The sequence below is a fragment of the Elephantulus edwardii genome, unplaced genomic scaffold (assembly GCF_000299155.1).
Source record: "Elephantulus edwardii isolate Elephantulus edwardi_28Jun2011 unplaced genomic scaffold, EleEdw1.0 scaffold00113, whole genome shotgun sequence".
NCBI lineage: Eukaryota > Metazoa > Chordata > Mammalia > Macroscelidea > Macroscelididae > Elephantulus > Elephantulus edwardii.
The window spans coordinates 3481380-3509086 of NW_006399863.1; the positions used below are offsets into that span (position 1 = coordinate 3481380).

General features: G+C 39.0%; 1 protein-coding gene across 1 annotated transcript in view; it reads left to right on the top strand.

The window, feature by feature from the left end:
* Positions 1–27707, top strand: part of DNAH12 (dynein, axonemal, heavy chain 12) — a 225301-nt gene that overhangs the window by 52877 nt on the left and 144717 nt on the right. The window contains exons 18-24 of the mRNA XM_006892286.1: positions 740–940; positions 2512–2706; positions 6866–6987; positions 7083–7344; positions 9469–9609; positions 11405–11561; positions 17794–17966. Of these exons, the coding sequence (XP_006892348.1) occupies positions 740–940; positions 2512–2706; positions 6866–6987; positions 7083–7344; positions 9469–9609; positions 11405–11561; positions 17794–17966 (1251 nt within the window). The remainder of the gene's footprint in view (positions 1–739; positions 941–2511; positions 2707–6865; positions 6988–7082; positions 7345–9468; positions 9610–11404; positions 11562–17793; positions 17967–27707) is intronic.

The following is a 27707-nucleotide window of genomic DNA, read 5'->3' on the forward strand; positions in this document are numbered from 1 at the left end:
TTTTTTTTTATGTATCGTTGGATTCTGTCTTCCTCTTTTTCACTCACCTACTGAGGAAGATTCTTAGAAGGATTGATGGAATGGTAAAAATCATTCTTGTTGTTATGTGCTCTTGACTCACCTGTAACTAACTCATAGCAACGCTGTGTACAATAGCCCTGAAGCCTACTCTATCTTGAGCCAGTGTCACTGACTCTGACACACCTACCCCTATGACCCTAATTACTGTGTCATTCTGGGATCTACATCTCATCTGGAAACTTCTTCTCCTGCACTGTCTCTCTACCCTTCCAAGCATTATGTCCTCCTCCAAGAGCTGGTCCCTCCTGGACACATGCCCAAAGTATATTAGATGGAGCTTTCAAATCCTTGCCTCCAAAGAGAAACTTGATTTCACTCTCTCCAAGATAGACTTGTTTCTTCTGTTGGTGGTCCATGGTATGTTCAATACTTTTCTTTAGCACCACTACTCAAAGGCACTGATTCATCAAAGGCCTGTTATTTTGGAAGTGGATGGACAATCTTTCTTCCAGGTCTGTCTTAATTTGGATGCCCAGCTTTGGAACAATATCTGACAGACAAGCAAAAATCCTTCTTACTTTAAAAAAAAAAATTATGCTCTAGCCACAGATTGTTTTAAGAAAACAACAGTAAATACACTAAATGCTTGTCCAATTCTGTAGGAAAGTCAATATAGTAAGATCCTTTTTTCTACCATCCTATTTTTTCTTCCTTCTAGGAATTTTCATTAGAGAAAGCCATGCATACAATGATGGGAACTTGGGATGATATTTCTTTTCACATAAGTCTGTATCGTGACACTGGCGTCTATATTCTTTCATCGGTGGATGAGATTCAGACTATCCTTGATGATCAGATTATAAAAACTCAGACAATGAGAGGCTCACCTTTCATCAAACCATTTGAGAAAGAGATGAAGGTATATTAATTATGGTATTGAACTCTTGGTCTTTATAAAAGTTGTAGTCTTGATACATTTATGTAAAAAAGTCAGTTTTATGGATGAACTTTTAAAAATGTTTATTTAAATCTTGAATTTTTCCGCATTGGTGCAATACTATAACAGATACAAAAAATTAATGTAGAAATTAATATACACTAATGATTTTGAAAAGAAAAATATTTTTTATTAATATAATTTTTCTTCAATAGCAGTGATAGACTTGGAAAAGAAATGTTTTTTGTATGATTTATTCTAACCTCAGAAAGCCTAGACCCTGTTTTATTACTATATTCTTTGATTTATAGAGAAGTTTTTTATACTGTGTTTTATGAAGAACTAGCTTGAGCGTATTTCAGAGTGATTAATGCATTATCACCCACTTGAGAAAATATGATAGTAGCAAGCCCCAATATTATTTAATATCTTTATAATTAATGTGGAAAAATATAGAAAACATAAATAATAACAACGACTTCAGAGTGTCACTTCTCTCATTATGTGCCAGTTACTGCTCTAGAGGATTACACTTCTGAATCCATTTACTCTTCTGGCCCATCTTTAAGGAAATCACTTTGACCGTCAGTCTTCACATTTAAGAAAACCAAGCCAGAGGATGACAGAGTCACTAGGTGCCCAAAACATGCTGAAAAATGAGGGAGTTTGGATTCAAACCAAGGCAACCTGGTTTTAATTTTAGCACAATTATAGAATTTAGATGCTATCATTTGAAGTAGAAGAAGAATAATGGTATTCTTCCAAAAGGATATAATGTTGGACCATTGCCTCTGAATCAAGTTGACCTAGCGGGTCCTGATACTATGTCTTTGCAGAATTGTCTAACATGTAGACGTTTCTAACTATTTTTTCTAACATGAGGAATTAAGAAAATAAATTCAAAAGCTTTGTTAGAATTTTTGACAAGAAAAATTGTAATGTCCAATTTTTTGACACATAGGACCTTAAGACCATATGTTTAAGAGTCAAAGATGAACATTATATGAAGGGTCTTTGGCTAATGATTTTTCTTATTGATCTTAGGGAACCTATGAAAAGAAGAAGCTTTACTCTTCTCAGATTGCTTCTTATCCTTGGCACTATTGACATTTTGGAACAAATAACTTTTTTGTTATAAGTTCTGTCCTGTACATATTAGGAAGTTCAGCAGCAACATTGCTGACCTTTATCCAGTAGATATTAATAGTACAATCCCTCAGTTATGACAATCCATAATAAAGTATCTACAGACATCACCACGTGTCCCCTGGGGTTGTGGGGGAAACGGTCCTCACGTTGATGTAGAACAGCATATATTTTAAGATGTTTTTTGATGTGTTAGAGACAGCTTCCGATGGTGAAGTAATTCTGAGAATTTAGAAAAAGGACAGACTTCCCTAGAGTTTTTCTAAACCTGTGTGAGGCACTCACACATGATCTTCAACTCTTTTGTATGGATTTAAATGCGACAGTCAATAGAAAATATTTTCCTTGCATGACTTACAGCTTTTCTCTAGCAACTAGATATTAGAAGCAGTATGTTTTTCATTAAGGCCTGGGAGGACCGTTTGATTCGAATACAAGAAACCATTGATGAGTGGCTAAAAGTACAAGCTCAGTGGCTTTACCTGGAGCCCATCTTTTGTTCTGAAGATATTATGCAACAGATGCCAGAAGAAGGGCGTCAGTTTCAGATGGTGGACAGACATTGGAAGGACATCATGAAGTTTTGTGCAAAAGATCCAAAGGTGAAATGTTGACAAAACTTCCTTTTTTCTTTGTTTTAGTTTTGGATAGTAAAGTAAGCATTTGACTTTTTAAATTTTGTTATGTCAAAGATAAGATCTGATCATTGTACATACATTGGAAAGTGCAGAAGATCTCAAAAAAAGGCATAACAAGACAATTTTGCTTTCAATTATTTTTAAAAATTTTTTGGTTTTTTTAATGAAAGTTTTTTCTTTTCAATTCTTTTTTCCCCCTGCCCCTTCCCCCTCCTCTTTTCAATTCTTAAGACAGTATTTATAATTCATATATATAATGGAATTCTATATAATTCATATATATGGTGGCTACCAAGCCAGAGACCTTCCTCTAGGTCGTATAGCCCTGGTATACAAGTTGCCGTACAGTGGTAACTTGTGGTTGCTGTGAGGCTGAACACTATGACACTGATGTGTCAAATGAGATAATGGTTGGCTACTCAGTGCGGACAGAGAGTGGGGTGGAGCTCCCTGATTAAAACACACTTGGAAGGAGGAGTGGCATCCACTTCCGTAATAGCTTGCCTCTGGAAACCCTATGAACCTGGAGAGAGGATGAAAGGCACCCAAGCGTCGAGGACTCTCCACTCTCCTTCATAGCGTCACTATGAGTCGCCTGCAACTCGACGGCACTTAACAACAACAACAACAACAACATATATAGTGGAAGTGTTTAAATGTGCATTTAATTCTTAATTTTTACTATAAACACCACTTATCAGTAATTCATATCAATTACTGGTAATATCAAGAAAATAAATGGTTAAAGATCAAAAGTAGGGTGAAAGCACATGAGAGAGTGGGGTTCCACCCAATTTTCTACTCAGCGTTCTTGGTTGTGTGTGACAAAGAACCCTTCTGTGCTCAGATCCTGGTGTGTCTCCTGGTGAGCACTTTGTTGAGTGGGATTCCAGTATCTAAAGATAGAATATGGTTTTTTTTCATATGTACAGTACACGTAGTAGATATATGTCAACTTTTAAAATCTAGTATTTCATAGAAGAAAATTTCGTTCCAATGCCAGATGAAAAACTAGCCATGCTGGCTTTACTGAGAATTAATCATTACTTGTTATGTACCATTGAGTTGTAACCCATTCAAAGCTGGCCCTTGGGTTTTCAGAGGCAGTAAATCCCATGGGAGGAGATTTCACATCTTTCTCCCACACTGAGATTTACTGTTGTTGCAAGGTGCCATTGAGTCAAGTATGACTCCTAGCAACCCCATGAAGAACAGATCTGAACCAGGACCTCTTCTCTGACATTCTTACAATCTCTGACATACTCTAGAGGCCCATTGCCACAGTCATTCTATCAACCAGGTGGGCTGATCCACCTGGTTGGGGGGGAGGTCTTCCCCTTTGCTGTTCCAGTACCTTTCCAAGCATGAGGTTCCTCTCCAGTGTATGGCCTCTCCTTGCAATATGCCCAAGATATGTGAGGTGAAGCTTCATCATCTTTGCCTCCAGGCAGCACTCTAGCTTCACCTTCTCCAAGACATATCTGTTGGTTCTTTTGGCAGTCCATGATCCCATGGACTCTTCTCCAACACTGCATTTCAAAAGGCAAGTCCTGATCCTTTTGGTATAAGCCCTGGTCTAAGAGTTAATAGTGCCCAGGAATTTAAGATATTTTCTAGACTTTTCCCCTGACATACTGACTTTAGAAAATCTATGAGGCGTGGTTTCCTTGTAGATTGACCCCCTGCTCCCTGTAAAAGGCCAGATTGTAAATAATTTTTTCCTTCTTTTTAAAAATAATTTTAATGAAAGTTTATAGAGACTTAGGGTTTCATTGTTGCACTTTTCTCCAACCCCCCCCCCACCCATTCACTCTTCTCTTTGAAAAGAAAAAGAAAAACTTTCTAATTGGTATGCAATCCTTCCCCCCAAATCAACTCCACTATGCAGACTTTCTCTGGGCTTCTGTAATGACAAGAATACCCATTCATATGTCCTTTTAAAACAGTTCTATCCCTCATATGTTTCAATGCAATATACACCATTCCTCCTCTCCTTTTCTGTCTTCCCTCAACCCCGATGTCAGTCCTGTTTTACAATAGTGGCCTTATGCAATATTTGTCCTTTTGTGATGGAGATATTTCACTCAGCAGAATATCCTTCAGAGTCATCCATTTTGCATAATATATCATGAGTTCCTTATTTTTTTCAGTGCTGCATAGTATTCCATTGTGTGAATATACCACAGCTTCTCTATCCATTCATTTGTTGATGGACACTTGGGTGTTTCCAGCTCTTTACTATTGCGAACAAAGCCACAATAAACATGGGTGTGCACATATCTGCTTGGGTAGCAGTTACGGTTTCTTTAGGGTAAATTCCCTGTAGTGTAATTGCTGGGCCAAATGGTATTTCTATTGGCAACTTTTTGAGAAAGTGCCATACTGCCTTCCACAGTGGTTGCACCATTTTATACTCCCACCAAAATGAATAAGGGTTCCATTTTCTCCACAACCTCGCCAGCATTTGATGTTTGTTGTTCTGTTAAATTTTGCTATTCTTACTGGGGTGAGATGATATCTCATAGTTGTTTTGATTTGCATCTCTCTTATAGCTAGGGATTTTGAACATTTCTTCATGTGCTTGTCTGCCATCTGAATGTCTTTTTTTTGTGAAGTGTCTTTTCATCCTGTACCCATTTTTCAATTGGGTCATTTACTTTTTTTTGGGGGGGGTCATTTACTTTTATCTTATTGTGGTGCTCGGGTATTTTATAAATTCTAGATATAAGTCCCTTGTCAGGCATGTCATTACCAAATATTTTTTCCTAATCTGTGGCTTCCCATTTTTCTCTGTTGGAGAAGTTTTTGAATGTGCACAGGGATTTAATTTTTAGAAGGTCCCATTTATCTATTTTATCCTCTCCTGGTTGTATAGTACATATTTTAGTCATTGTGAGACACAGTCTTTGTTGCAACTATTCACCTGTGCTGTCCCTCACTCTTGTGTTGATTCTGAGGCATGTGACTACACTGACTTTCCAAGGCTGTACAAATCTAAGCTGGAAGAGTCTAACCCACCCTCCTCCCAAGGAGCTGCTGGTGAATTTGAGCCACCAGAGATGGTCAGCCTTTTGGTAACAAATGTGTATTGCTGTGTTCTAGTAAAACTTTGCTTATGAATGCCAAGACTTCTACATGTTCTGAAGTATTATGTTTATTTGTTCAACCTTTTAAATGTATAAAATACAGTATTTGTCTTTTTGTGATTGAGATCTAAGACTGACATGAGTGATGGGGTAGAACAGGAAAAGAGTGTAGAGAGAACAAACATTGAACAGGGATAGATGAGGAGAAGGACTTTCTGAAAGGAATATATGATTAGGCCTTCTAATATGACCATTAACTATCTGTAACAAGAGGTGCATTACAAAGTGGTATTGGGAGGGGGAGAGAGGGAAATGTGCAACAATGGAAGAATGAAAATCCAACTTTCCTATAAATTTCTGTTTAAATCACAACAAAAATTTTTTTATAAAAGTGTGTAAAATAAATTTTTAGTTTCCAGGCTGTACAAATATATACAATAGACTTGATTTAGCTGTTGGACTTTGCCAACATCTGCTATAGTTTATAAGTGATGATTGTAAAAATAAAAATTAAACCATATACTAACCTACTGTTTCCTACATTGTTTATAATAATATAGGATAAAAGAAATATAAATATATTTATAATTTACTGAATTTTAATAGTTTTTAAGAAAATATGATTTTATTGAAACTTCACTAAATAAATTTTTATTTGCTAAAAAATATTTTTCATTACTAAAATAAATACATGATTTTACTCCCAAGTAATTTACTAAAATTTTCATAAGCTTTTTAGTAGTTTTCAAATTTTTCACATTTTCTTATTATAAACCATCAAGTTGGAACTGACCCATAGCTGACCCTCCAGCAGGTTTTTCAGAAGCAGTAAATCTCATGGGAGGAGATTGCCTATCTTCCTTTCCCAGCATGGTTGGTGGATTTGAACCACATGTTTTTGGGTTGACAGTGCACCGTCTTACCACTAAGTCACCTGAGCTCTCCTTTCAACATATTAGTGTAGATTAATGTATAGGTCTTAATTACAAATTTATCTTGCATATATGTGCTGACTCAACCAAACATGTTTCTTGCAGGTTCTTGCTGCTACTTCATTAACAGGCTTATTGGAAAAACTGCAGAACTGCAATGATCTTTTGGAGAAAATTATGAAAGGGCTTAATGCGTATCTTGAAAAAAAACGACTTTTCTTCCCTCGGTATGGTGGATGATCAATTATACTAAAATTATGTGCAATTTCTGATGTGTAATGAATTATGACTAAAACTTTTGCCTTTGCATGTCTTCCTCTAGCTTTTTCTTCTTATCTAACGATGAAATGTTAGAGATTTTGTCTGAGACCAAAGATCCACTTAGAGTGCAGCCTCACTTGAAAAAGTGCTTTGAGGGCATTGCCAAACTGGAGTTCCTCCCCAACCTGGACATTAAGGCCATGTATAGCTCCGAAGGCGAGCGAGTGGAGCTGATTGAGCTCATTTCCACGTCTGCAGCGCGGGGTGCTGTGGAAAAGTGGCTCATTCAAGTGGAAGACCTGATGCTTCGGAGCATTCGTGATGTGATTGCTGTGGCCAGGCTGGTGTGTTTCTTGGGATTTTTATGTATACACTGCATTCTCTAAAATCCCTCTCTTAGGAGATCTTGAACAAACTCTGTTACTTTATTTTTTCAAATATTAATATAACAGTATTAGTAAGAATTAGTCATAACATGTAATTATTGTTGTTGTTGTGTGCTGCTGAGCCTGAACTGACCCATAGCTGACCCTGCAGCAGGTTTTCAGAGGCTGTACATCACATGGGACGGGATTGCCTGCCTTCTCCTGTGGAGCAGCTGGTGGATTCAAAGCATGTGCCTTTGGGATTGTATGCAGTCATCACTAGTCACCAGAGCTCCCTTAACATGTAATTAAGTTCTTTAAAAGTAAAAGATGCTATGAGAAAAAAGAAATAAGGATGATATAATTTTGACTAAGGAATCCTTTTGGCATATTGTGTAACATACCCAGCTGGTAATTAAAAAGTCAGCAGTTAAAATCCACCAGCCCTTGAAAAAAGATAGGAAGGCTTCTTCCATGTCAGAAACCCAGTGGAAGTTCACTATGAGTTGGACTTGACCTGATGGCAGTGGGTTTGGTTTGCTTTAGATTGGAGTAGTGTCAATGATAGATAGATTGTCTGAGGAGGTGACTTAGAAACTGAGGTGTAACTGACTATGAAAATTGCAATTAAGAAGAACACTTAGTATCCTGAATTAAGGCCCTAGGGTCAAAAAGAATCAACTGCTGTGTCAGAACTTCTAAAAAGATACTGTGTTTGGAGTAAAATTTACAAAGTAGAGAACAAATTTAGATGAGGTTAGAAAGGAAAGCAGCTTTAGAATTATTATTTTATTTTAAATAAAATGGGAAGACATGAAAGAAGTTAGTCAAAGGAGGGCTAAAGGCACAAAGAATGCATTAGTGGGAGAGACAGGAGTGAGAACAAAATGGAGAATTTGTAGAAATCCCTTTAACCTTGAGGAAGTCTGGTGGCAAAGTCCCTAGAGTATAATGTGGTTAGCTCAAAGGCTGAGGATGAGAAAGGTCTCAGGAATCGTTTTAAGTTTCTAATTAGAACATATGAATGTTCTTTAGTTTGAAGGAATGCCTAGAGAAAGGAGTAGGTTTGTAGTGGCTCAGGGGAGGTTAAGAGTTTCTTTTTTTAAATAGATTAAAATAGAAATGCATCTGAGATAGCCTAGTGAATATGTCTAGTAGAAAAACAAGCGTACTCAGGAAAGATTCATCAACAACCAGCGTTATGTGGTGACACAGTCTTCTCCCTGAAGGTGATGATGACTTAAACCACTTGCTGCAGAAAGTCAGACTACAGCCTTCAATATGGATTGCATCTTAACATTAAAAAAATAAAAATTCTCACCTCTGGACCAATAGACAACATCAAGATGGATGGAGAAAATATTGACGTCAACAATTTAATTTTATTTGGATCTACAATCAACACTCATGGAGAAATCAAAAGATGTGTTGCACTGGGGGAAAATCTGCTGTTCAAAGTGATCTTTAAAGTACTGAAGAGCAAGGATGCAAGGATGTCAGTTTTAAAGACTAAGGTATGCCTGACCCAAGCCATGGTGTTTTCAGCTGCTCTCTGTACATCTGAAAGTTGGACAATGACTAAGGATAACACAATAAGAATTTGAACTGTGGTGTTGGCAAAGAGTTTTGAATATACCATGGACTACCAGAAAAGCAAACAATTTTGTCTTGAAGGGTGTTCAACTAGAGTGCCTCTTAGAGGCATGGATGGTGATATTTCTTCTAACTTACTTTGGTAATATTCACAGGAAGAATCTGTTCTTGGAGAGAAGCATCATGCTGGGAAGGTCAGCGAAATAACGGAAGACTCTCCATAAGATGTACTGACATGGTGACCACCAGTGGCTACCACAATGGGCTTGAACATGGCAGAGATCGTAAGGATGGAGCAGGATAGGGAAAGGTTCAGATATTTGTTGTTAATAGGCTCACTGTGAGTAGTAGTCAACTCCAGGGCACCTAACAAGAATGAAATAATTTCTCATGAATGTACAATATTCTAGCCTATCAATGCATTAAGTAATATACCTTCTTATATTTTGTACATTTAAGATTTTTGTGTTTTCATATTTTTAAAGTTAGAAATGCATTTTAATTATTCAGGCTTATCCAGAATCTGCAAGACAAGACTGGGTTCGAGAGTGGCCTGGCCAAGTTGTACTTTGTGTTTCTCAAATGTTCTGGACTTCTGAGACACAGGAAGTTATACGTTTTGGAACAGAGGTCAAGTATTATTTTTTTCCCCATCCGATTTTTTAAAGTTAGTCTATTTGTTATTTTAAAAAATGATACTTCTTCAATTTCTATACAGTTTTAAAATGACACAGCTCTTGGAGAATATATTCTTAATATTTTACTAGACTTAAACAAAATCACTCTATTCTAGAATATTTGAGCTCAGACTATGAAGTAAGAATTGTTTTGTCCCAGAAAAGTATATGAAATGCATGTTGTATGTTTTATGTAAGGAGTTCTGATGACCTAATTAATGGTAAGGAGTTGTGTTGCCAATCCAAAGGCACACAGTTTGAATCCACCAAATGCTCTGTGGAAGAAAGATGGGCAGTCTTTTCCCTTGTAATTTACTGCCTCTGAAAACCTGCTGAGGGCCAATTATGAGTTATTTACTGAAGAGCAATAATATCAGTCTGTAGAGTAAGGTGATACAGGCCATGGTCTTTGCAATCATTTGCTATGCATCAGAAAGCTGGACAATGATTAGAGATGAGAGAATAGATGCCTTTGAGTTGTGGTGCTGGAGAAGAATGTTGTATATACCGTTATCTGCTAGGAGAAAAAACAGGTTCATATTCCAGAGGGTGAAGCCAGGCTACCCCTTGGAGGCAAGGATTCTGAAGCTTCATCTGACATACTTTGGGCATGTTGCAAGAAGGGACCAGTCCCTGGAGAGGTACATCATGCTTGGGAGGGTGGAGGGACAGCTCAAGAGAGGAAGACCCTGGATGAGATGGATTGACTCGATGACTGGAGTAATAGGGGTGGTTGTTTTAGAGATGATGAGATTGGCTTAGAAGAGAGCAAGATTCAGAGCTGTTGTATATAGGGTAGCTCTGAGTTGTACGTGACTTGACAGCACTTAACCACAACAACTACCACCATCTCAAAGGTAAGCAACAACATGTTCTCCATGACATCAATGTGATTGTTTTTTTTTTAAATTAATTTCATTAATTTCAGTGAAAATTTACAGAGACTTTGGATTTCCATTCATTAATTGTTGCACTTTTCTCCCCTCCCAACCCTCCTGCCCCCTAGTACACTACCCTCTTGGAAAAGTAAAAGGATTGCTTTACAATCATTCTCCCCAGGTCCACTCCACTATGCAGCCTTCGCTCTGGACTCCCATCATGACAAAAATACCTAATCACATATCCCTTTTAAACAGTTTTCTCCCTCACCTGTTTCAATGCAGTATACATTATTGAACCTATCTTTCTGAGTCTTCCCCTAACCCCGACGTCAGTCCTGTTTTACAACAGTGGCACCGTGCAGTATTTGTCCTTTTGTGACTAAGATACTTCACTCAGTATAATGTCCTCCAGGGTCACCCATTTTGAATAATATTACATGAGTTCCTTGTTTTTTTCAAAGCAGCATAGTATTCCATTGTGTGAATATACCACAGTTTCTCTATCCATTCGTTTGTTGGTGAGCACAAAGGTTGTTTCCAACTCCTTGCTATTGTGAACAAAGCCATGATAAACATGGGTGTGCATATATCTGCTTGGATGTCAGTTATGGTCTCTTTGGGGTATATTCCCAGTAGTGGAAATGCTGGGTCAAATGGTATCTCTATTTGTAACTTTTTGAGAAAGTGTGCCATACTACCTTCCATAGTGGTTGCACCATTTTACACTCCCACTGACAGTGAATAAGGGTTCCGGTTTGTCCACAACCTCGCCAGCATTTGTTGTTTGCTGTTCTGTTAAATTTTGCTATTCTGACTGGCGTGAGATGATAGCTCATAGTTGTTTTGACTCTCTTTTCTTTTTTTTAGGGTTTAAGGAAATACCATAAGGAACTTCAGAATCAACTTAATGATATTGTAGAACTGGTAAGAGGGAAATTGTCCAAGCAGACCAGGACTACTCTGGGGGCTTTGGTCACAATTGATGTCCATGCCAGAGATGTTGTCTTGGACATGATTGAACTAGGTATGTGACATTTTTTCTTTAATATTAAAAGATAAAATAGCAGTAGTTTCTGGAATCAAAGATTTATACTTTTTTTCCCCTCATAATTTCTTTACATGATCTTTTCAAGTAAGTTGTGAAATAGGAATGATTTTAGTGTTTGCTGTTATGAAGAATTGGGAGCTTATTTTGGATGACCTCTTTATGTGTGCAGGTTTGAGAACTGGTGGCGATTGCCTCTAATGGTTCAGTGAGTTTTCTCTCCAGGCCACTTTAGTCCCTTACTGCCTCTTTCCCATGCAACCTTTCCATAGTAAGTAAGCTTCTCTTGCTCTTCCGTTCTTTTGTGCCTGGTAATTTGAGTGTTTACTCTAGGCCATCACTTAACTGTTCCATATTCATTAATTTGTTATTCTCAGGAAGACACTGGAAGGTATGTGATAGTATCCCAGGTTGTACAAGGGAGGGAACTGAGATTGGCCTGTATGAGCAAAGTGTTATGGTTAAGACCCGAGTCTGTGTGGTCCCAAAGCTGGTGCTTTCTAGAAAAATAGTAATTACCACTTTTGAGGAAGTTGTCAATGATTTCATCATGCTTCTATCCACATTCAACTCCCTCAGTACCAGCAATCAAGAAGTCAGACGACTTGTTGCACAGAGAAAATCTGCTGTCCAGGACCTCTCCAAAGTGCTAAAGAGCAATGATGTTAGTTTAAAGACTAAGGTGCACCTGATTTAAACCATGGTCTTTTCAGTCACTTGCTATGTGCCTGAAAGTTGGACAGTGAATAAGAATGACAAAAGAAGAGTTGTGATGTTGGAGAAGAGTACTGAATATCCCATGGACTGGCGAGAAGTCAAGCAAGCAAATGTATCTTAGAGAAAGTCAATCAGACTGCTCATTGGAAGTCAGGAGGTGAAGCTTCACCTAACATTCTAGTTCTTGGAAAAAGACATCGTGTTTGGATAGGCAGATGGTCAGCAAAATAGAGGAAGACCTGCAGGCGGGGGATTAACGTGATGACTGTAACAGTGGGCTCAGGGATGTATGAGACATGAGAATGACACAGGATAGGGCAAGGTTTCGAGCTGTTGTTATTCATAGATTTGCTATGAGTCTCTCATGACTCGATAGCACCAAAACCAGTCACCATTTTAGAGAGCAATTCATGAGGAGTGAGAGACACGAGGGATCTCTGAAGTAAAAAGTTTTTTTTGTAGGAATATGCCATTGTTTTATTGTGTTCACATTTGGATTTTATATAGTTACAATAGGGGTAGTTGTTGGGACGTGAGCCTGAATCATGACTCATACCAGAATCTTACTAGAAACCATCATATTATTCACCAGCACTTCTGCTTGCAATTTAAAAACAGTTTCACTTAATGTGATTGATTAAGTAGCAATAACATTTCACCCCCAATCCTGGCCCTTGATTACATCATGATTACTTGTTGTAAATATTTAACGTGAGAAAATAGGAGGTGTATAAACAGCATTTTTGTATGCTAAAGGATAAAGTATGGTCTCCTGTACTATGCGTATGTTGTTAGGAGGGGCCAATCCTTGGAAAAGTGAAGGACTTGTTTATATTTGGAAAGGTGCAGGGTCAGAGAAGGAGAGGAAGCCCCTGAGGGAGGTGGTTTGATACAGGGACTGTAACAGTGGGCTTAAGCACATCAGAGATGGTGAGGCTGGCACAGAGTAAGGCAGGTTCAGGTCTGTTGTTCATAGGGTTGTTAGGAGTCATACTTGACTCTATAGCACCTACCAAAAACAACTAAGTATATTGTCTAAAAACATTTTTGTGATTGAGAATTAAGTTCACTTTTGAATGAAATAACACTTAATAAAGTTAATGAGAATTTACATAGCAGAACATACACTAGCTCAGTGATTTCTACTTATTCAGTTCAGTGATACTGATTACATTTACCTTCCTCAAGTTGTACATTTTTATAAGCTGTACAAATCTTGGAATTGTTTTTCTTCCATGAACATAAATTCTGCCATATAAATGACTTGCCTGTAAAGTTTGATCCCAAATTGATATATTTTTTTAAAGAAAATTTCAATTCTGAGGGTGGGGCAACACTTGCCACTTAGAGTACCTTCCATCTCCTGACACAATTAACATTACTATTCTTCCATAATATAGATTCCTGTGGAAAACTTGTCAGACGGTTTGCTAAAATCAGGAGAGGAATACTAAATCATGTCCAAATTAGTTACTTGGAAGCTCAGTTAATAGCTTTGGGACAGACCCATAGAATCTGGCCACAATCTTGCTAAATATCTTCAAATGACAGAACTCCTTAGTCCCTCGCTGCAGCTTCTGCCCGTATTAAACTGGGCTGGGTCCCATCTGTGACGCTTCCCCCCCTGGCCCCAAGTGGGTGCTAGTCATCAAAGTCTGGAATGTCGTCATAGAAGTATCCCTGGTAATCTGTGGATGAATGGTAGGCGATGCGCGAGCGGGATAGAATCCTGGCTGAAACACTAGGATGCCCATGATCAGGATGGGAACAGGCAGGGCTGCCTCCCCTTTGCTGATGTAGCCCGCCAGCAGGAGGGAGCAGATGATGATGAGAAAGGCGCAGATGGAAAACAGCACAGTGAGGAGGGTGAGGGCTTTGTAAGGCTCTTGGGTGGGCTTTTCTTAAACTGAAGGTCAATGTAGCCATCGTCTGAGGAGAGTCTCGAGTATTTCTCTTTACTACTGGGAATCCCAGTAGCCAGGTTGGTGCGAGATGGAATCATAACACGTTGACGGAGCTACAGTCGGAGGCCTGCCACCCGGCGAGAGACCCCAGGCTGATATCGCCCCACTTGGTGGCCGAGACCCCAGACTGATAAAAAGTACAATGATCTATAGATCTGGCGTGTCATGTTTATCACTGATTAGATGTGCCAATAACCGAGTTATTCAGTAAACAACTTGAATCTTGGGAAAAAAAAAAAGTACAATGATCAAGGCAGACTCTCCTAATCATTATGTGCGGACCACTAATGGAAAAGTTGACAGTTTGCTTGGACCCACCAGTGTTTCTGCGGGAGAAAGATGTGGCCCTCAGCGTCTGTAAAATTACTGCTGTTGAGTTGGAACCAACTCACGCTGGTTTTCAGGGTTCATACATGGCAAGTGAAGAGATTGTCCATTGTTCTTCTGCAGGGATTCGATTGGGTCAGTAGCATAACTCTCTACGACTGAACTTTGTGATTATAGCCGTTGCAAGTCTGGGGCTGCTGTGCAGAATGCAGCTGCGAGTTAGAACGCCTGGACTTTTGTGGGTGTTTTTGTTTTGATGTGAAGAGGACTTGGTTATCGTTAGGTTTAAAGAGACTCGAGAGAATGTTTAAGGTTTAAAGATAAAGATATCTCAGCACCAGACCAGCAGAGGCAATAGCCAGAGCAGCCCCTGCCTTCCACCCGCCTTCCTCCCGCTCTGGGGCCTCATTCCTCCTTCCTCATCCTTTTCCTCCTCTTCCTCCCCCCCCCTCGTCCCCCTCCCCATTCTCCTCCTCCCCCTCATCCTTTCCCTCCTCCTCATCCTTCTCCTCCTTCCCCCCTTCCCCGGGGTGGGGGTGGGGTGGGGGTGGGTGTGCAAGGCTGTTTTCCCAGCCCTCCTGCCCTTCCCACCCAATTAAAAAACAAAACAACAACAACAAAAGAACAAAACAGATATCTCAGCAATAATTCTAGTAGTTCATCCAGCCTCCATGATTCCAGAAATCTGGATTCTTGAAAATTTGAAGTTGTGTTCCACATTTTTTTCTCCTTTGGTCAGGATATCCCTATAATCCTAATGATTATATATCCCTATAATCCTAATATTCCTATAATCCTAAATTACATAATTTTATTTCTGATCAAAATGTGAAGCATTATTTTTAAGTTTTAAAAAATCAAGTTATAGGTATACTTAGGTGTTTAACTACACCTAAGTAAAAAAAAGTCTGTTTAAATCCACAATGATATCAGTGAATCTGATTCTTATTTTTAATTTGTATAAAGAGTTATATCAACATGCCCACAGTTTATATGGCTCAATGAACAAGTATTTTCCAAGTAACCGATGAATGTATGTTAGAAAATTACACAAGGTGAAAAGGTAAACTAAAGGGCAAGTGGATCAGGTCTTAACCTTTAAACCTTTTCAAGGGGTCACTATCAGTTTCTTCCTTGTGTAACTGGAGATGGTACCACATCCCATTGTGCTTCTGGACATTATAAATGAGTGAATATGGAATAGTTAAGTATTGTTTTCATGTAACAGTTAAAAAAAGGTGATTGATGGTGTTTTAGATTGCACATGCAGCTTTATGAAACTACTAATATCACAGAATATCCACACTTCCTGAAAAGCTATAAAACAATCTTCTCTTCTCCAATTACATATCTGCATGAGGCAAATTATTATTTTTTAAAATTTAAATTTATTATTAATTTCAGTAAAAATTTACAGAGACTTTGGATTTCCATTCATTCATTGTAGCATTTTTCTCCCCTCCCAACCCTTTCCCCTAGTACACTACCCTCTTGGAAAATAAAATTCTTTCATTGTTTAACAATCCCTCCCCCAGGTCCACTCCACCAGGTAGCCTTCGCTCTAGATTCCTGTCATGACAAAAATACATAATCACATATCCCTTTAAAACCGTTTTCTCCCTCATCTGTTTCAATGCAGTATACATTATTGAACCCATCTTTCTCAGTCTCACCCCAACCCCAATGTCAGTCCTGTTTTACAACAGTGGCACCATGCAGTATTTGTCCTTTTGTGACTGAGATGCTTCACTCAGCATAATGTCCTCCAGAGTCACCCATTTTGAATAATATTGCATGAGTTCCTTGTTTTTCAATGCAGCATAGTATTCCATTGTGTGAATATACCGCAGCTTCTCTATCCACTCGTTTGTTGATGGGCACATAGGTTGTTTCCAATTCCTTGCTATTGTGAACAAAGCCACAATAAACATGGGGTGTGCAGAGGCAAATTATTCTTTTTTTTTTTTTTTAATTTTGTGTGAGTGTACCGTCAAATTGGATCTGACTGGTACAGGAGGAGATTGTCCCTCCTTCCCCGACAGAGCATCTGGTGGATTCGAACCGTGTGCCTCTGGGATTGTAGTTGCAGCTCCTTGCCACTAGGCCACCAGAGCTCCCCTAGGCAAATTATTCTTAAGATTTTTCTTTAAAACATAACAAATAAAATTTGGAATAAGAAATTAAAATTTCTCAGTTTTCTTGTTAAGCCAGATTATAAAGACATTTTTGGAAAATGCAGTTCATATAAATTTTTACTTATGATAACAGAATGGGGTAGGTATAATTATTTTTAAGTGATATTTAAAACAAAATCCTTAGATTTTGTTTCTAATCTCACACAGAAACTCCTTGGAGTTTTAAGAAGGCCTAAAACCAAAAGGTTGAGAATTCTTTAGCTTGTAGAGTATTTGCCAGATGCAGGCTACATTTCTACATTTCATTGTTTCTTGTTGGAATTGTGAGACTTTTAACAGATGAGTAAATTAAACTCAGAGAGGTTAAAGATGAAACGGAACCAGAATTTATTCTTTCATTCCATTAACATTTGATGAATACCACCTGTGTGCTAGAAACTTGCTTTGGGTTAAAAAGAAATCCACCAAAGACCTACATACACTGAACATTTAAAAAAAATTCTAGCACATTAAAGCACAGACGTGTTTAAGTACAAATCCACTCTTTGAAATGGCTGCTGCTGTTTATTTATCTGAAAAGCTCCCTGGCGGTATAGGGCATTCATTACCTGTTGGGTTTCTAACAAAAAAGTCAGAGCTTCGAGTCCATCAGCCATTCTCTGGAACAATTAAGAGCAATCTCCTCCCACAAAGATTTACCGTCTTGAAAACCTTATAGACACGGGTCACAGTGAGTCAGAATCAATTCCACAGCAATGAGTTGGATTTGCTTTGAGTTACAGTTTATATAAGGAGTTCTACTGAGCTCTGTAGAGGGCGCTCTGGTGACCTAGTGGTAGGAAACTGCACTGTAATCCTGAAGGCATAAACTTCAAATCCACCAGCTGCTCCTCCGGAGGCGGATGGGCAGTCTCCTCCCGTGTGATTTACTGCCTCTGAAAACCCACCCAAGGGTCAGCTATGAGTCAGTTCTGATTCAACAGTACTCAACAACATTATAAAGAAATCGTCTATTTTTAAAAACCATTTTTAAAAATTCTTTTCAATGCCTTATGTTATTCTTTCCAGGTGTCTCATGTGATACAGATTTCCAGTGGCTTGCTCAGCTTCGATATTATTGGGAAAACGAGAACACTAGAGTCCGTATAATTAACTGCAGTGTGAAATATGCTTATGAGTATCTTGGTAACTCACCTCGACTCGTCATTACTCCACTAACTGATAGGTGTTACAGAACATTGGTATGTATTTCATTTACCTTACTCATAAAAAATTATTTTTTGGTACAATGTCATGTTTTCTTGCATATGAGTAGTTGGTGGTCTGTTCCACAGTCAGCACTTGGACTAATTTCACAGCTGATATTGCGCTTCTCCAGCAGTTCTTTGCACAGATGTAATCAATCTGATTCCTATGCATACCATCAGGTAAAATCCATGTGTATAACCTGCGTTTATGTTTCTTATAAAACGTATTTGCAATGAATAAGTTGTTGATTGTGCAAAATTCAATCATTCTATCTCCAGCTTCATTTCTATCACTGAGTCCATGTTTTCCAACTACTGATCCTTTTTTTCTATTCCAAACTTTTGCATTCCAGTCACCCATTATTATTAATGCATCTTGATTGCATGTTTGATTGATCTCTGACCGTAAAAGTTGGTAGAAATCTTCTATTTCCTCTTCTTTGCCTGTTAGGGATCTCTCCAAAGTACTGAAGAGCAGTGGTGTCACTCTGGAGAGTAAGGTGCACCTGATACAGACCGTGGTCTTTGCACTCATTTGCTATTCATCAGAGAGCTGGACAATGACTAGTGAGGATAGAAGGAGAATTGATGCCTTTGAGCTGTAGTGTTGAAATATTGAATATACCATGGATAGCTAAGAAAATGAACAGGTTCACCTTGGAGAGGGTTAAACCAGCCTGCTTCTTGGAGGCAAGGATTCTGAAAGTCCATCTGACATACTTTGGACATGTTACAAGGAGGGACCAGTCCTTGGAGAAAGATGTCACACTTGGAAGGGTGGAGGGACAGTGCAGGAGGGGAAGGACCTCTATGAGATGGATTGATTCAGTGCCTGGGGTAATCGGGATGGGTGTGTCAGAGACAGTGAGATTGGCATAGGATAGAGCAGGGTTTAGGGCTGTTGTACATAGGGTCGCTATGAGTCACAGACGACTCAATGGCACATAACAACAACATGTTTTCTTGTCTGAATTGATAGCTCTGGTGGCTTAGTAAGTGTATTGCGAACCCAAAGGAATACAGTTTGAATCCAGCAGGTGATGTGTCAGAGAAAGATTGGCAATCTCCTCTCATGTGATTTACTGCTTCTGAAAACCTGATGGAGTGTTAATTATTAGTATTAGTCCATTCTGAGTGGACAGTATACAACAATAATCCTGAATGATTTCCTTCTCTGTAATGACTAGATGTAGATGTTGTTTCCTAATCCAAAATGCCTTTAATGTAAAATTCTACCACTACCTATTTACTTCTGGGTACTCTTGTAGCTCTATATAGAGTTACTGCACCAAAAAGAATTAGAAGACACAGAAGAATTTTAAGAAACAACATATGATTAAGAGGCAACAGTGATGAAGGGGGAAGTTCAGACTGCTCTAAAGGACTTGGCAAAAAAGAAAGCCCCAGGAATTGATGGAATACCAATTGACATGTTTCAACAGACAGATGCTGCCCTGAACATGCTCCCACGTTGTGCCAAGAAATCTGGAGGACAGCTACCTGGCCAACTGACTGGAAGAGATCCATATTTTTTCTCATTCCAAAAAAGGATGACCCAACAGAGTATGGAAATTATAGTACACTATTATGCATATTACACTCAAGCAAAAATCCTCTGAAGATTATCCAGAAAAAACTGGAATAGTATATTGACAGAGAACTACCAGAAATAAAATCTGGGTTTAGAAGAGGCCATGACACTAGAACCGTTATTGCCAGTGTCATATGGATGTTGGCAGAAACAGAGTACCATAGGGATATCGATCTGTTTCATTGACTATGCAAAGGCATTTGATTGTTGTTCACAACAAATTGTGGTTAACCTTAAAGAGAATGAGAATCCCAGAACACTTGATTGTACTTCTGCAAAACCTATAGTAAGCGTTCCTCAGAACAGAGCAAGGAAACACTGCATGGTTCAAAATTAGGAAAGGAGTGTGTCAGGGATACATCCTGTCTTCACACCTTTTCAATCTATATGCAGAATAGATCATTTATTTGGTAAGCAAGACTTTATGAGGAGGAAGGTGGCATCAGGATTGGAGGAAGACTCATCAACAACCAGTGTTAAAGAGATGACACAACTTTGCTTGCTGTAACTGAGGAGGACCTTAAGCACTTGCTGCAGAAGGTTAAGGACTGTAGTTTTCAATATGGACTGATGCTTAATACCGAGAAGACAAAGATTCTCACCACTGAGCTAATTGGCAGCACCATGATGGATGGAGAAGAGATAGAGGTTGTTAACAGTTACAGCTTGCTCAGCTCCACAATCAACACTCTTGGCACCAGCAGTCTGAAAATCAAAAGATGAATTGCATTGCGTAAATCTGCTGTCCAGAGTACTGAGAAGCAACAATTTCAGTCTAGAGACTAAGTTGTGCCTGATCCAGCCCATGGTCTTTGCAATTATTTACTATGCATCAGAGAGCTGGAAAATGAGTAAAGAGGATAGAAGAATTGATGCTTTTGAGTTGTAGTGGTGGTGAAGAGTCTTGAACATACGACGGACCACCAAGAAAACAATTATGCCTTGGAGAGAGTGAAATCAAGTTTCTCTTTGGAGTCTAGGATTTTGAAGCTCTCTCTTACTTTGGGCATGGGGTCTCGAGGGACGTATCCTTGGAGGAGGACATCATGCTCAGAAGGGTGGAGAGACAGCACAGGAGAAGAAGACCCCACATGAGATGTATTGATACAGTGACTAGAGCAATGGGGATAGGTGTGTTGGAGTCAGTGAGGTTGGCTCAGGACAGGGCCAGCTTCAGAGCTACTGTTGTACAATAGGGTCACTATGAGTCGCAGGCAACTTGACAACACATACAACAACAAATTTTGTAGCATACAAGAGGGCTTGAAGTCTAACAGATGAAAATCATGAGCTGTTTCCCTTGGGGAAGTTTAGAAAAAGAAGATACTGGAATTTAAAAGGGAAAATAAGAGCTTCCTAAAGTGGTATAGAATCATGGGAGAAATTACAGGTATTTGAGAAAACTATGTTTGCACCGAAGTGGGTGCTACTGAATAGGAAGGGGAGACGTGACATGTAAGGGATGGTGTTGAGTGAGGGCTTGTCCTTGGAAAACTGTGGAAAATAGAGCAATCTTTGCAAATAGAGATTGCCAGATAAAATCCAGGACTCCCAGGTACATTTGAATTTCAGATAAATGATGAATCATTTTTTAGTTTTACTGTGTCCTAAATATTACACAGGACAATATCTGTTTGTTGTTTATCTAAAAACCCCCACCTTGTTTGTTGTTTATTTAGACTGGAAATTTAACTGAGCATCCTGTTTTTAGCGGTTGTAACATTGGACTTAGGGCCAGTAGATTGTGAGAATGGCTTAGGATCAGCAGGATTTTGTTCCGTACAGAGTGTTGCTGTGAGTTGGTGACTCAGCGGCACACAACCATTACCGTCACTTGTATTTTTCTTGCTCAATCTGGCAAATCTATTTGAGGATTAGAGAGGAACATTAAAAAAACCAAAACCCAAAACCCCAAGCTCACCTATACTCAATAAGTAAAATTTAAGTATGCTGGATTGAGTTATCTAGAAGCAGAGATGAAATGAGAGTTTTAAAGCAAATGGTTTACTAAGAGAAAGTTGTCAGTAAAAACCTTTAAGGAAGTGAGGAAAGTGAAATGGGACAGGAGAAAAGCTAAGTAAAGATGTGATTTCTGTATATAGCCTCAGCCTGACCTCACGGGGATTCTGGAGACTGAAGGCCGTTCTTAGGCGAGGAAGGCAACAGACACAGGTAAAGAGACTTCAGATGGGGCCCAAAAGGGATCTAGAATAAAATGTTTCACCAAACATCTTACTTTCTCAGGAAGCTGCTTGAGGAAGCTGTTTTGTAGTGATAAAAAAGTGCATGGAGAAAATTAATCTCAAATTTCTATGCTGTAACAGAGCTTCAAAATGGCTCTTTACAATTGAGTAATGGAAGAGGAGAAACCAGAACAGACTACTATTTGTAAAATGTGGATGAATCATAATGATAGCTAGAATGAGAAAAATTACTGGTCAGGCACACCTTACTCTCCAGATTGACATCGTTACTCTTCAGTACTTTGGAGAGGTCTCTGACAGCAGACTTTTCCAATGCAATTAGTCTTTTAATTTCCTGGATGCTGGTTCCAAGAGTGCTGATTGTGGAGCCAAGCAAACTAAAGCTGTTAACAATCTCAATCTCTTCACTATCTAGCATGAGACCATTATTATAGAACTAGTATAAGGATCCAAGGTGGGAGTAGGGGAGAAGCAGAGGGCTGAGCATGAGTGAGGAGGAGGGCATTAAGTATAGGGTCACATACTTTAATGGGGGGGGTGAAGAAATGGGAAAGATCCTTTGTGAAAAACAATGTATACAAACTTTGTAAATAAATATAAAATAATGTGTGTGTGTGTGTGTGTGTGTGTGTGTACCATCAAATTGGATCTGACTGGTACAGGAGGAGATCGTCCCTCCTTCTTCAGCAGAGCATCTGGTGGATTCGAACCGCATACCTCGGGATTGCAGTGCAGCTTCTTGTTACTAGGCCACCAGAGCTCCCTAAAAGAAAATTTTTTAAAAACCTAATAATTTCACTCATATCACAATAAAAAGTGGGGGAAAAGATGAGTTGAGTAAAAACAATGTGCATAATTAAAATTGTATTACAAAGTAGAAAGTAACACTATTACAAGAAGTATGCAGAAGAATGTTTTGGAAATTAGAAAATGAAAATCATGCAATAGTGGAAAGCAATAGGTGAACTGTTGTTATTTGCTGTGGAGTTGCCTGTGACTCTATCAACAATAATAGTGACCCTATCAACAATAATATGGATTGAGGCTCAATGTCAAGAAGACAAAGATTCTCACCACTGGACCAATTGGCAGCATCAGGATGGATGGTGAAGAGATTGAGATTGTACACAGCTTTAGTTTGCTTGGCTCCATAGTCAACAGTCTTGGCACCAGCAGCCAGGAAATTAAAAGGCGCATTTCCATGGGAAAGTCTGCTGTTAGGGACCTCTCCAAAGTACTGAAGAGCAATGGTATCTCTTTGGAGACTAAGGTGCGTCTGATACAGGCCATGGTCTTCGCAATCACCTGAGAGTTGGACAATGACCAAGGAGGATAGAAAGAGAATTGATGCCTTTGAGCTGTGGTGCTGGAGAAGAGTATTGAGAATACCATGGACTGCTAGGAAAACAAACAGATTTGTCCTGGAAAGGGGTAAACTGGGTGGCTCCTTGGGGGCAAGGATTCTGAGGCTCCGTCTAACATACTTTGGACATGTTGTGAGGAGAGACCGGTCCTTAGAGAGGGACATCATGCTTGGGAGGGTGGAGGGACAGCGCAGGAGAGGAAGGCCCTCTCTGAGGTGGATTGATTCAGTGACTGGGATAATTGGGATGGGAGTGTCAGAGACAGTGCGATTGGCACAGGACAGAGCAGAGTTTAGGGCTGTTGTACATAGGGTCGCTATGAGTCACAAGCGACTCGACGGCACATAACAACAACAACAACAACATCAACATCAACAATAATAACTCTGAACCCAGCCCTCTCCTGAGCCAGTCTCACTGTCTCCAACACACCTGCCCCCATTACCTTAGTTATTGTGTCAGTCTATCATCCAGTATCTTCCTCTCCTGTGTTGTCTCTCGACCCTTCCAAACACATGACCAAAGTATGTGAAACAGAGCTTCAAAATCCTTGCCTCCAAAGAGCAACTGGGTTTCATCCTTGCCAGGACAGACCTGTTTATTCTCTTGGCAGTTCATAGTGTATTTAATACTTTTCTCCACCACAATTCAAAGGCATCGATTCTCCTGTAATCCTTAGTCATTGTCTAGCTCTCTTATGCATAGCAAGTAATTGTGAACCATGGCCTGGATCAGGCACACCTTAGTCTCTAGACTAACATTGTTGCTCTTCCCCACTCTGGAGAAGTCCCTTATAGCATATTTTCCTAATGCAATTTGTTTTTCATTTTCTGACAGCTTATTCCAAGACTGTTGATTGTGGAAATAAAAATGAGCAAGCTGAAATTATTAACAATGTCAGTCTCTTCTCCATTGGTCATGCTGCCAATTAGCCCAGGGGTGAAAAACCTTTGTTTTCTTGATGTTGAGCTTCAATTAATATTGGAGACTGCAGTTCTTGACCTGCAGCAAATGCTTCAGGGCCTCCTCAGTTTTGGCAAGCTAGGTTTTGTTATCTTCATGACGCAAGTTGTTTTATGAGTTTTCCTCCAATCTTGATGCAACACTCCTCCTCATAAAGCCAAGTCCCAGCCTCCTGAATGATCTGTTCCACCTATAGACTGAAAAGATATGGAGACAGGATGTGTCCCTGACTTACTCTTTTTCTTATTTTGATCCAGGTAGTGGTTTTTTTTTCCATTCTGACGACTGTGTCCTGGTCCAAGTATACGTTTTGCATTGATACAGTCAAGTGTTCTGGGATTCTCATTCTTCTCAATATTAGCCACAATTTGTTGTGATCCACACTGTCAAATGCCTTTGCATACTCAATGAAACACAGATAGACTTTCCCCTGGTACTCTCTGCTTTCATTCAAGATCCATCTGACACTGGCTATGATGTACCAAGTGTCTAAACCCATCTTGCGCTTGTGGCAGTTCTCTGTCAATGTACTGTTCCAGTCGTTTTGAGATCATCTTCAGCAGGATCTTGATTGTGTGTGATATTAATGATGTCGTTTGATAGTTTCCGTACTTTTTCTGATCACCTTCTTTGGAATGGGAACAAATAAAGATCTTTTCTGGTGAGTTAGCCCGGTGGTTTTCTTGATACAACCTGGTGAGCACATCAAAAGCTGCATCTGTTTGTTGAAATATTCAACTGGTATTTCATTATTTCCTAGAACCTTGTTTTTGCCAAATCCTTCAGAACAACATGAACTTCTTCCTTCATCACCATTGCCTCTTGGTCATATGTCATTTCATGACATTCTTCTGTGTTAGCCAATTTTTTTGGCTACAGTGAATCTGTGTACTCCTTCCATCTTCTTTTGATGCTTCCTGGATTATTCAATATTCTGCCCATAACATCTTTAAGTATTGCAACTTGAGGCTTGAATTTGTTCTTTGGTTCCTTCAACTTAAAAAGTGCTGAGTACTTTTGGCCCTTCTGATTTTCAGATTCCAGCTCTTTGCATATTTCATTATTATACTTTACTTTGTCTTCCTTAGCCGCCCTTTGAAGTCTTCTGTTTAGCTCCTTAACTTCCTGATTTCTTCTCTTTGTTTTGGCTTCTTGGTGTCCTAGTGCAATATTCAGAGTCTCTTCTGACATCCATCTCAGTCTTCCTCCTTCCTTTTTATAATACCTTTGCATTCTTCTTGGATGATAATTTTTTAAATTGTTTTTATAGATGATATTCTTGATATCCTTCCACAGCTCATCTGGTGTTCATTCATTAATGTGCAAGGCTTCAAACATGTTCCTGAGATAATTTTTAAATTCAGGTGGGATAAACTCAGGATAAAATTTTTATTTTTGTGGATTTGATATACTTTTCTCTAGTTTCTGTTTGAACTTGAATAGAAGCAGTTGATAGTCTGTTCCACAATCAGCACCTGGCCTAGTTTTCCTAGCTGGTATTGAGCTTCTCCAAGGATTCATTCCACAGATGTAATCAGTCTAATTTCTGTGTAGACCATCAGGTGAAGTTGCTGTGTATTGCAATTGTTTGTGTTTCTTATAAAATGTATTCGTAATGAACTGGTCATTGATTACACAAAATGCTATCACATTCTGTTTCCAGCCTCATTTCTCTCACCACGTTCATGTTTTTCCAACTGCTGATCCTTTTTCCTTGTTCCCAACTTTGGAATTCTAGTGACTGGAAGGTGAATTATAGGCAAAATCACATACTAGGTCATCTGTTCCTCTTTCATTTGACAAGCTTCCATTTATAGCACTCACTTTGAGATGTTTACCTCTTTGCAACTAGCTCTGTAGAAGGTGTTTTTGTCTCCTCTCATTTCCTCACCCACTTCTTTTTTTTTTTAAAGCATGATATTTTTCTTTTTTATTGAGATTGTAAGTTTACAAAGAACTTGGATTTCCATTCATTCCTTGTTGCACAGCTTCCTCTATGCCCCACTCCCTCCGCCCCGCCCCCCCCCAGTTTGCTTTTTCCTTTGGAAAAAAAAGTTCTTTCATTTTTATACAGTCCCCCCCTTCTCCCACAAGACCACTTTACTATGCAGCTCTTATTGTGGACTCTTGTCATACCAATAATACCTAATCATATGTTCCTTTTATACAGTTCTCTCCCTCGTCTGTTTCAATGCTGTGTACATTGTTTATCCCCTCTTTTCTTAGATTCCCCTAACCCCCATCCAGTCCTATTTTATAAGAGGCATTATACAGTATTTGTCTTTTTTAAAAAAATTAATTTTAATGAAAGTTTATAGAGACTTAGAATTTCCAGTTGTTCATTGTTGCATTTTTCTGCCTGCCCATCCCCCCCCCAATTCACTCTTCTCCTTGAAAAGTAAAAGAAAAACTCTTTCATTGTTATACAATCCCTCCTCCCAAGTCCACTCCACTGTGCAGCCTTCATTCTGGACTCCTGTCATGACAATAATACCCATTCATATGTCTTTTTTAAACAGTTCTTGTCCTCATCTGCTTCAATGAAGAATCCATCATTAATCTCCTTCTCTGTCTTCCCTCAACCCTGATATCAGTTCCATTTTATAACAATGGCCCTATGCGGTATTTGTCCTTTTGTGACTGAGATATTTCACTCAGCATAGTGTCCTTCATGGTCACCCATTTTGTATAATATTTCATGAGTTCCTTGTTTTTCAGTGCTGCATAATATTTCAGCTTCTCTATCCATTCATTTACTGATGGGCACTTGGGTTGTTTCCAACTCTTTGCTATTGTGAACAAAGCAGCAATAAACATGGGTGTGCATATATCTTCTTGGGTGGCAGTTCTGGTTTCTTTAGGGTAATTCCCAGTAGCGGAATTGCTGGGTCAAATGGTATTTCTATTTGCAACTTTTTGAGAAAGCACCATACTGCTTTCCATAGTGGTTGCACCATTTTACACTCACACCAACAGTGAATAAGGGTTCCAGGTTCTCCACAACTTCACTAGTATTTGTTGTTTGCTGCTCTGTTGAATTTTGCTATTGTTACTGGAGTGACATGATATCTCATAGTTGTTTTGATTTGCATCTCTCTTAAAGCTAGGGATTTTGAACATTTCTTCGTGTGTTTGTCTGCCATCCGAATTTCTTCTTCAGTGAAGTGTCTGTTCATATCCTGTGCCCATTTTGTAATTGGGTTATTTACCTTTATCTTGTTGTGGCGCTTGAGTATTTTATAAATTTTAGATAAAAGTCCCTTATCAGACATGTCATTACCAGTATTTTTTCCCAGTCTGTGGCTTCCCTTTTTACCCTGTTGGAGATGTTTTTGGATGTGCATAGGGATTTTATTCTTAGACAGTCCCATTTATTTTATCCTCCCCTTGTTGTAGGTTTTTCAGGATGCTTGGAAGACTGTTCATGTTGTGGATTAGTGCTTCAAGGTTTTTTCCTCACTCACTTCTAATGAAAACGTTCTGAGGTGATTTTACTCCCTCAAGGCTAGATTTTTCTTGTCTTTTAAATGCAAATAGGATACATATTAAGTGTCAGAGGATAAGGAGCTTTTTAATGCATTGTCACTGTTTTTGAAATTTTTTTCTTTTTTTT